Source organism: Cyprinus carpio, unplaced genomic scaffold (genome assembly GCF_018340385.1).
Source record: "Cyprinus carpio isolate SPL01 unplaced genomic scaffold, ASM1834038v1 S000006580, whole genome shotgun sequence".
NCBI classification, from domain to species: domain Eukaryota; kingdom Metazoa; phylum Chordata; class Actinopteri; order Cypriniformes; family Cyprinidae; genus Cyprinus; species Cyprinus carpio.
The window spans coordinates 300,805-312,310 of record NW_024879235.1 but is presented as its reverse complement, the minus strand read 5'-3'; the positions used below and the strand labels follow the sequence as shown (position 1 = coordinate 312,310).

Genomic DNA, 11,506 nt, shown 5'->3' with positions numbered 1-11,506 from the left:
GTAAACTAAACTTCAACATTAACTCTTTTACCTTCAATGTAAGCAAAAGCACCTATGAATGACGCTCTTTTGCCTTCTTCTCTGGCTTTCTGAACCAAGGGCCAAGCTTTGGCCCGAACCGCTCTTTCATCGGGTGACAAATCTTCTTTTAGACGGAGATGGGCATCCTCCAGAAATTTCGAGCCTCTTGCATCTCTCCATACGATATCACGATAGTGACGCATGCTGAATTGAATAATTATGCTTCTCGCAGTGTTACCGTCTTTCCTCTTCCCAATTCTGTGCACGGAATCCACCACCTCCGCTAGCTTTCCAGCAATTTTCGGAGAGATCTTGCCAAGAATGTTGATCACCAGATCCCGAGTGTTTTCCTGTTGATCTTCCACTTTCATCCCCTGCAGTCTCAGCCCCCATCTTCGTCGATAGCTATTCGCCTCCAGCAGTTGAAGTTTGAGTTGTTTGTTTTCCTCTCTCAGATCTAGGGTCTTCTTTTCCAGCGCAACAATTCTCCCATAGTGGTTAGCGATATCTTTAAGTAGTTTTTCAACAGTTTCATTCATAAAGGCCATGGCATGATCAGTGTTTCTCACCGTTGTCTCCATAGAAGTAACCTTTTCGAAAGTAACTTCACATTTTGCGGAGAGAGACTGAATAGCGGCCATAACCTTATTAAAGTCAGAGTCAGGAGATGTAATCTTTCCTTTTTTTTGCAGCTGGACTTTTAGCTGGAGTTCAGGGTAGATGAGTTGCTAAGGATTTCTCTGATTCGACGGACTCAGTAGAAACACTGGATAAATCTGTCAGCATTGCATCATCGGGACATGAAGCGAAGAGTTGGGATGGAGCAATATTTCCATTTTTCTCCATGTTCGTCTCAAAGTGATGTTTCGCTTTGTGTTTTTCCATATGACCGAATTTTCAAACAAAGTTAATGTTAATCCCTAATATCATTAGCAAAATAAGAAGAGAAAAGTAGTTTTCCTCACTTATTACATGTAAATCACGATGATGTCTGAGGATTAAGAGCGCAGCGTCTGCTTGGAATGGCGCCATCTTGGCCTCCAACGGCGCGCACGCGTATTTATGGTAAATACATGTACGTGACGTCACCACGTTACTATGCATGCGTTTTATAGACATTCCTTACGTCACTTTGCGCATGCGCGGTAAACACATGCGTGACGTACAAACATGACGTCACCGCGCTACAGTCTGCAGCGAGGAGTACTTGTCACAAAGACCCAGAGCTTAAGTCAGCCACTCCCACAGCCACCCAACACACACACACACACACACACACACACACACACACACATCCCGATCATTCCTCTGAAGAAAGCGCTTGGATCCGCCGCCAAACAAGAAGCAGCGAGTCGCGGAGTAACGACTGAATCTACAGAGCGATGGAGTTTCTCAAAGACGAGAAAGAAGCCGCGATCGATGCAGAAACACACGGAGAGAAAGACACTGACGAGCAGAGAGGTCTGTGATATTAACAGTCATCTATATGAACTCTTATTACTGTGTGTCGAACAGAGATTTCCAGCATTATATCTTTGTCTGTGTGTTTGCAGAAACAGAACAGCAATAGTAGCGCAGATCGTTATCTGAAATACTCAACCCTTACGAAACTGAACCATGGTTTTATTGTAGTTCAAGTGTAGTAACCATGTTTTTTTTTGTTTTGTTTTTTGGCGCATTGATCCACGTGTAACTTGAGATCTCTTCCGTTTGCTCTCACAGTTTTTGGAGACAATGGACACACAAAAGATGATGTTAGTGTGATTATTGTTGACCACTGTACAGATGTGCGACGATAATTAACATGTAACTTACCATAAATAACCTCAGTATTTGTTTTATATGTGCAACTAATTTAAGTAGAGAGATGGTTTGATTTTAACAATAATGTTAGTAAATCTGAACATACAACAGTTTTTACACCTATTTATTTTCACATCTGCATCAAATGAAGTCTACACATGCATGCCATAGCACAAAATCATCCCAACACTTTTTATGAATGACTGCGCTATTTTTAATTTTGTCATTTCATTAACATTTGTGAGATTTAGGCAGCTGAAACATGTTGAATATCCAAGTTTTTGTGTTTGACTATTTGTTAGTGAGGGACTTGTGGACACATTAATGTTTTAGATTTGTGGAGAAAGAAAATAGTTTTAGAAGTGAAAAGATAAACAGAGAGTCTTGGGGTAAGATGGGTTGCATGAATTGGCACTGAAGTATCTGAGTGGCATGAAATAATACTAAATGTAATACTTTTTGTATTCATTGGGGTTATTATTCAGTATTTCCATTAATACAATTTCAGACATCTTCACTTTTTTTAGGCTAACTGAGTGAAATAATTCAATATGCATTCATAGTGTTGCTATTATACGATGGCGTTTTAGTGCCACGTTAAAAAATTTTTTTTCTAAAATTACGAGAATATTAATTTATAGTTTTTTTGTTATTAAAGTCAAAATGTTTTGAGAATTTAAATTGTAGAAATTAAAGTTATAATATTTTGAGAGTAGGCCTTTATTGCGCATGCAGATGTCCCGGATTGAGAGCACCGGGATTGATTTGTCCGAACGGCCGCAGCATCTTACTGGGATGAGGAAGAGTCCATTTTAAGGACTCGCGGAAACAGCTTTATATCAAGAATATGATATTTATTAACAGACTGAACAGGAACAACTTTTTATCTTAACTTCAGCTCACACACCCAATAGACATTCCTTTGGGGGCGCTGTAGCTCTCTTATTTAACGCTTTTTTTAATACACTACAACTATATGTGGGATTATTAGCAGAAATCATACCATGTGTCATACTCACGGAGACAGTATGCTTGGAAATAATATCTTTCATTGCATTCATTATTTGTAGTGTGCCAGCCACCCAATAGCAATAAGATTCGTGCTTTTGATAGACCTACTTTTAATGTCTCAGCTTTCAAAATCAGTTTTATAGCGAAACACCAATTATGTGTCAAACAATAATGTGTTTTTCAAGCTCTTTAATGATCAGATCATTGTATTTATGTGAAACAATTTCTTTAATTAAACTGTTTTCTTTGTGAAAATTCCAACTATGTGAGAATTTATTCTCGTAATATTTCGACTTTAATCTCGTAATATTTCAACTTTATTCTCGTAATAGGCCTATTACAACTTTATTCTCGAAATATTTTGACTTTATTCTTGAAATATTATGACTTTAATCTCATAATCTTAGATTTTTAAAAAAAAAAATTTAACGTGGCACTAAAACGCCGTCGTACTATAATGGTGTATTTTCAAATAATATATAGGTAATTAAATATGTGTAAATATTCATATGCCTTTATAGAAGTTTATAGTAAATTTACCTTTCAAAAATAGTATCTTTTTTTCTCCTGTTCTGCTTTGTCTGTCATCAGTTATTTAATTATTCAGTTAAATAATCAAAGCACAATTTTAAATAGAACAGTTGATTTAGTATTTAACATTAATGACACTTTATCCCCTTAACTGTGACCCCCCATTTTTTAAAATAGGCATTAAAGTGCACTATCCAAACTTAAATTGTTGTATTTTATGAACACTTTGGAATATAGAGGATAATATAGGAAAGGTTGGTCTCTTTTTAAAGAAGAAAATTTGCAGATTTTGGCAAAAGTGGAATTTTTTTCAAAAAATTAAAGTATCAGAAAGTTATAGAAGTTTAAATGTACTGAAAATAAAATGTGCTATATTAATTTTATTATTTTATTTATTATAAATATTTTACATAACAGGTTTTACTCTAAAATTGGTATAAAATTAAAGCCTTGTGTCTAAATAAGCTGTGTTCCAAATTTGAAGTTGATATGAAAAAAAATTGAGGTTCCTGTGAGATTTTATTTAGGGCGTCATACCACAAACAGCCACCAGGAGCCATCAAAACTCCTTTGAATTTTGTTTAATGAATTTTTCCCTAGATTTCTCTGTCAATTTTACTTCTATACTCAAAATAACCACCAAATATGGAATCCTGAGACTCAGACCTTTCCAGTGATATGTTTGTTGCCAAGATTATAAAACGTTTTGATTCTAAAAAGACCGTAACGCATTTTGTAATATGACACTTGACACTCCCCACTAAAGGGGAGGAGACCGCCATAAGATTTTAAAGTACCATTTCCATGGTAATGCAATGTCCGATTTCAAAATGGTTTTCACAGGATGAATCTTGGGCTTCTAAGCTTTCAAATGATATATACTTTATGATGATTACTAAAAGATTTTATAGAGAAAAAGGACAACAAAAAAAGAGCGCCAAGCATCCCACAGGTGGGACGGTGACAGTTAAGGGGTTAAATGCAAATATTACTTTTACAACTAAATTAGCAAATGTTACTCTTTATTTAATGACACATTGACTGATCATCATAATCCTGTAAATGCTAAACTTACATCTATGTAAAAGTAAATGCACATTGTTCTTAAAGGGATAGTTCACTCAGAAAGGTAATCCTTGTTATTCACGCTCTCTTATGTCGTTCCAAACCTGCATGAGTTTCGGATGTCTTTTGAACATAAAAGAAGATGTTTTGAAGAATGTTCGTAATCAAACAAGTTCTGGTCCTAATTGAACTCTATAGTATTTTAAATTATGAAAGTCAACATCTATCAGCAACTGTTTGATTATCAACCATCTTCAAAATATCTTCTTTTTGTGTTCAAAACTTTGTAACAATATGAGGGTAAGTTTTTGGGTGAACTGTCACTTTAAGGGGCATTTTCACCCTTCTTAACCTGGAACATTAACATTTCTGCCCAAACAAGTACAAGTTAGTGGAAATTGCATAACTCCTTATGATGGTGCACACGTTTTGTGTAATCACACAGCATTTGTCTTGGACACACATTGTGTGGCAAAGCATTACTGTTTCTGAAACATTTCTGTCTTACCAAAGCCACTATCAACCTTTATTATTATTATGGTTAATTGATCCAGTATTTTGCACCATTTTCATGTTGTGGAGACAAAACCCAGGAAATATTATAATAGGGATAATAATAAGTATTAGAGTTGTGATAAAATGAACCTTTAGCATATACATGATGATCTAAAATAGATATTAAATATGGGTCACTTTTATTTCTTATTTCACTTTGCTTGTCAATTTAATTGATTTTTATTTTTTTTTTAAAGTAAGTAAATATTCTTTTATTTTTTATTTAAGTTTGTTTGTATAGCGCTTTTTACGATACAAATCATTACAAAGCAACTTTACAGAAAATTAAGTTTCTACTATTTAGTAGTAGCTTATCAGTAGTGACTGTCAGTTCATGTGCATATGGCAGAAATGTTCAGAAAAATCAATAAAAAGTTGTAAAACAAACAGACGATTAAACTATTAACAGCAATTATGCAATCTTTATAGCAAAATGTGGTAGTTCTGTATGTTGTCTCTGGGTTAGCATCATCTGAGGTCCTCTGAGGGGTTGATCTCTTCTCGCTGATCCAGACTGGAGCTTGTGTAAATCCTAGTTACCACGGGATGTAAATCCCGTGGCAAAGCAGAGAAACAAATAGAAACAAATAAATATAATTTGTTCCTTTCAGACCTGATGGAAGTGGAAGAGGAAACTGAAGAACAGAGTGAACTTGAAGATGAAAGTGAAGAACTGAGTGATGATAAGAACAAAAGAACTCAGAGAACTGGAGCTAGAAAGTCGTGCACCTGCCATCAGTGTGGAAAGAGTTTCACATGTAAGGGAAGCCTGAAGGATCACATGAGAATTCACACTGGAGAGAGACCTTTCACATGCAAGTACTGTGGAAAGGGCTTTAAACAAAGAGCAAGCCTTACAGAACACATAAGAATCCACACTGGAGAGAAGCCGTTCAAGTGCACTAAGTGTGAGAAATGTTTTCGACAAAAAGGAGGCCTTTCAGGGCACATGAGAATTCACAATCAAGAGAAGCCTTTTACATGCCAGCAGTGCGGGAAAACTTTTGCAGTCAGCGGAAACTTACAGCTTCACTTAAAAACTCACTCTAATATGAAGGCATTCATCTGTCCTCAGTGTGGAAAAGGTTTTAAATCGGCAGGAGGCCTGAAAAGGCATGAGATCGTTCACAGTCAAGTGAAGCCGTATCACTGCGCTCCATGCGGGAGAAGTTTCAGCGAAATGACTGAACTTAGAAGACATTTAAAGTCCTTCATACATAATAAATACCTGCCGCTAGAGAGATTCATGCCCCAGAGTGGCTCCTCACCTCATGGTTTGCCCTCATAAGTGAATATGCCATTCACTAAAACAAACTTCCTGCAGTAAAGATCCAGCTCTTTTGACAAAGTCTGTAGAAGGGGGATGAATGTATTAAACACATAATTAAAACATGTCTATTGCAGTAAATAGATGGTTTAAAATTCAGGCGTAACAACATTTTTAAATGAATAAAATTACTTGTGTATGTTACCATTCAATTACAAGGTCTGTGTCTTATTTCTACTCCTTAAAGGTATCACATCGATCACAAGTGCAGTATGGAGTACCACAAGGCTCAGTACTAGGACCGTTTCTTTTCACCCAGTTCATGTTACCCTTGGGAGATACCATCAGGAAACATGGTGTTAGCTTTCGCTGCCTTTAAATTCTGCAAATTTTATCACAAAATACAAACAATAAATGTGTTTTTATGCTGTTTAATGTGCTGTGAGGTCACTGAATTCAGCACCTCTTTTCCTCTTTTTAGGATAAGAGATAGGAGAAATTTATTTTCACTGTACCTGTACAATGAAACTGGTGGAGCAAACTCCAGGTGCCTTCTTGATACAGCACAAAATAATCACAAATGAACATCAGAAGGCATGTTGATGAAAATCAGAATAATTCAATAAAATTAATGTTTCATGTAATTGATCAATCACTTTTTAAAAGAAAAAATTGTGAATAAAGTTTGTGAATCGCCATAACAGTCTCAACATTACATTTACCTTAGAAAAGCTAACAATATAAATGTAACAGCATTGTTTTATTATTTTCATAATTCAGTTAGTTAACCGATTTGGAGCTAGTTCAACCTTTAGAATGTTTTTATTGCTGTTTTACAAGTTAAATACATGTGAAGAATTAATTATTTTGAGTAGGTGGAATTTTCACATTAACTTAATTTACTCAATATAACACAACTTCTACGATTTATTCATCTTCTTCATGTATGTATGTTTGTGTTTGTTTATTTATTTAGTTATTTAGGTGCAACTAAAACGGCACCATATTTACTAAACTACTGCAAGTAAACACAATCTTGGAACAGCAGCGAAAAAAAAAAAAAAAATCAACAACCTTACTCACTAATTTTAGTTTCTCTGGGGGTTTCTTTTGGCAGTTTCATCCACAGTGTCCTTGGTGTTTAATGTGTATTCTCATTGGGAAAAAAATGGATAGTTTCAATATTCTGTTCTGTGCTGTGGTGCTCCACAATTGTTTTTTTTAATTATTATTATTAGCTTGAGTTTTGAAAATGAGCACTTCCCTGAAGTTACAGTAATAAAACGAGAAAGAATTTAAATGGTGCAGATGTCGCCGAAGCTAGATGTGACAGAGTTGTGATACTAGCTAGCTACCAACCACACACAGTTATTTATATTATTATTATTTGGCCATGGCAAATACAGCAGCAATGTAACAAAGCACACAATAAATTACGGAGCCCTGCACAAGACGATCAGTAATCACATGGTTACTAGTGCAGATGTCTATTCTTGATATCAACAGTTGAATTGCTACTAGTAAAAACTTTCATTTTTGATATCAATAATTTGATTGTCGCTAGTGACAATGCTAATTTCTGATATCATGAATGTGATTGTTTCTAGTAAAATAAGTAATTTTAGATATCAGAAATTACTCTCCTGATATTGATATCAGAAATACATTTTTAGATATCAGAATTGACAAATGCAACATGTTAAAATACATTTACAGATATCAAGAATTAACATTTCAACTAGTGACAAATGAATTATTGATATCAGAAATTCACTTTTTTACTAGTAGCAATATAATTATCGATATCAAAAATAAAGGCTTTTACTAGTAATAACTGTATTTCTGATATGTGCAATTGGAATGTTAACTAGTAAGAAATCAATTCTTGATATCAACAATTGAATGGCAGCCTATTGTGACATTTAACTAGTAAAAATACAATTACAGATAGCAAGAATTATATTTTTTACTAGTTGAAATACAATTCCTGATATCAAGAATTAGCATTTTAACTAGTGAAAATTGAATTGTTGATATCAAGAATTTATATCCTGTGAAGGAATAAAAGTCAAAACGGCTTGCCATACAGTGCTGATGTTAGTAAGGTGTTGTCATTCACACATACAGCTGCTCTAGAAAGAACAGGCCCAAACACAACACCTTTATTCATATTCAGAACACTGTAGACTGTGTGGTGAATAAATGCTTTGGTTCATTAACATTTAACCAATAGATCACGCAGAACTGAGCCATTTACAGGTGTAACAAGAACACGTCTTTCATCCTCAAACACATTTACATTTATTCTTTTTAAGAAGCAGAGGAAGATGACTAGAGAGGAAGGAGAACACTATGAACCTGTCCTGACAGGCATGAGAAGTCATAAATACAGTCGTAAATTCACATCTGTCCAGTACAGAGCTGTCAGCTGCTGTCATGTCAATCAGAAGTGACGGGACCCTAATGACATGTGATTCATGATTGACATAAATATAGTCATAAATCAGCAGACTGAAACAAATAACTGCACTAGGTGTTTGCACTGTATTTGGGGTGAAATGCTCATCATGCATGTCAATGGATCAGCAAGAATCATCTCACACATTGGGCTTCATTAACATGGAGACCAGAGGAGCACCGGGACGTCCTTCATTTACATCATGGACTTTGTTAATGACTGTAAATGTTCAGGATGTTCTGTGGTCAGACTCCGAGGTGTTGTGTGATTGTTGTTGTGAGAAAGTCTTTAAAGGGGTCATATGATGCCTAAGGTTGCAAAGACTAAACCCAAACCCAAAGACTAAACCCTAAGGTTGCAAAGACTAAACCCAAACCCAAAGACTAAACCCTAAGGTTGCAAAGACTAAACCTAAAAGTCTCAAACCCAAAGAGATCTTCTTTATAAAAGTTAAGACTCATCCACACCCTCCTAAAACACCTCGTTTAAACTCACCCTATGTCACTGTGTGGGAAGATTTGCATAACACGCAAAGAAAGAAGGCGTAACTTTGATTCTCAATGTAGTATTGTTGCCGTCGCCACCAGAGGTGGAAAAAGTACAAAAATATTCTACTCAAGTAAAAGTACCATTATTTAATTTAATTTAATTTTAATTTAAAAGTACCATTACATTAATGAAATTTTACTTAAGTACAAGTAAAAATACCAGTCTAAAAATCTACTCAAGTAAAAGTAAAAAGTAGCTCATTTAAAATTTACTCAGAGTAAACATTACTTAGTTACATTTTAACAGTGGGAGGGAGGCAGAAATGGGACAGGCAAGGGTGTCAAACTCAGATCCTGGAGGGCCACAGTCCTGCACAGTTTAGATATAACCCTAATTAAACACACCTGATCCAGCTAATCTAATCATTTAGGCTTATTTGAAAACTACATGATATGTGTGCTGGAGCAGGGTTAGACCTAAACTCTGCAGGATCTGAGCTTGACACCCCTGGGATAGGCCTATTAATGCCAAACTAGTTGTTTTTAATTAAAGGAGTCCTTTATTTAGAATAATAAGACATTTGGGCTGTTCCTTCGAGTTCAACTTCAGAATATGACGGGTTTTGTTTTCAGCGGTGTCTGCACCACTAACGCCTGTTTTGTCCGTCTGCATCTTTCTTGTGATTTTAGCGCCAGTTTGCCCCCTGCCCATTATTTACTGCAGTAGTTTCCAGGGAGCGATTTTTTTTTTACTCAGTAATTGTGTTTTAAAATGTAGCGAAGTACAATACTTCAAACAAAATATAGTTAAGTAAAAGTAAAATTACAGATTTGAAAAATTACTTTAAAAAGTAGAAGTACACAAAAAAGCTACTCAATTACAGTAACGCGAGTAAATGTAATTCTTTACTTTCCACCTCTGGTCGCCACTATAGAGTTGATTGGTGTCGAGAAAACAGTCCTTTCCCCCTCATTGGAAAAGCATGGTGTTGATTCGGAATGGCCTACATAAAATAATTTCTGCTACTCGACAGAGCAACATACGTATAAAAACTGAGCCGTATTGGGTCGGACTGTCCGTACGGTATCTATGACTGGACAAACGACCCAGTCGAATGGCCGGAATATACATGCTGTAAAATAACATCAAAATATGTGTATAAAATACAAAAAATCATGGTTATTGGTTACTATAGTTAAACCATGGTAAAAACAATATGTTTTGCTACACTAACCATAGTTTAACCATGCTATCTGTAGTAAAACTGTGGTTACAGACTACAGTTGGTAATAAAAACGCCAAAAAACATGGTTAGCCTACTATACTTTTACTAATACCATTGCTTATTTTCGTAAGAGATTGTGTATAATAGCATGAAATAAATGTTTTGATAGATTATGACATCACAAAATATCAGGGAGTGAGATTTATTTGATTGTGATGTGAAGGAGGGTTACTGTAAGCTGTGCAGGGGGACAGGACTAATGACAGATCATTGCAGGGTAAGTATCTGTGCTACCCACTCCGTCTGTTTATTAGTCATATACATCTTCAGATCAGGTTTTTTTTTTAACTTATTAGAGGTACAGAACACCACACAGCAACTCTTCTGCACTGCACCAAGCAAAAATCAGTCGAAATCATCACAAGTAAATATCAAGAGCAAGGTCGCCGTGATTTTGCCAAGTAAGACATGTTCCTGGATTAACATCTTTTGATGATCCTGGATCAACATTATTACCCAAAAATATAGATTTAACCCAATCCATACCCCTAAACCTAACCTAACTTGTAAGCCTAAAACCGATCTTTCCTGAATAGTAATATCTCAGTTCTGATTGGTTGATTGGAATGTTGTTCCAGGAACATGTTGTACTTGGTGAAATCATGCTCACCGCCTAACAAAGTCTCCGCACGTTAATTCAAATGGTTTGTTTTCCTCCACGGCATAAACAGTTATGACATTTTTGTGGGCGTTCCCGGCAATGCTGAACAAGATGTATTTACAAAACTGTTCAACTGCACAAAAGCTAGATTTTGCGTACTCACAAAAGTTTTCAGATTTATAAAACCATGCGTACGCCAGAACCTGCGCAAAAATCTCTTTATAAATCCCAGTCAGGGGAAGATTGTGCATACGTGCATCTCCACCTCGACTCCTCCCCGAAATCACCATATATGGAGCTCACAACGCCTAGTTATACTATGAATAACCTCATCTGCATATCATTTCCATGCATATTTCCATCCACGTGACACCATATTTAACACAGTTAAAGGTACAAGACATTAAGGAAATATGAGAT

At 35.7% G+C, this 11,506-nt stretch overlaps 1 protein-coding gene across 1 annotated transcript; it reads left to right on the top strand.

The window, feature by feature from the left end:
* Positions 1 to 1,403: 1,403 nt before the first annotated feature.
* On the top strand, positions 1,404 to 6,465 carry LOC122144038 (gastrula zinc finger protein XlCGF49.1-like). The gene is made up of 2 exons (XM_042754676.1): positions 1,404 to 1,482; positions 5,598 to 6,465. Exons 1-2 carry the CDS (start codon positions 1,404 to 1,406, stop codon positions 6,272 to 6,274), a joined length of 756 nt encoding a protein of 251 aa, XP_042610610.1. The 3' UTR covers positions 6,275 to 6,465.
* Positions 6,466 to 11,506: the final 5,041 nt, after the last annotated feature.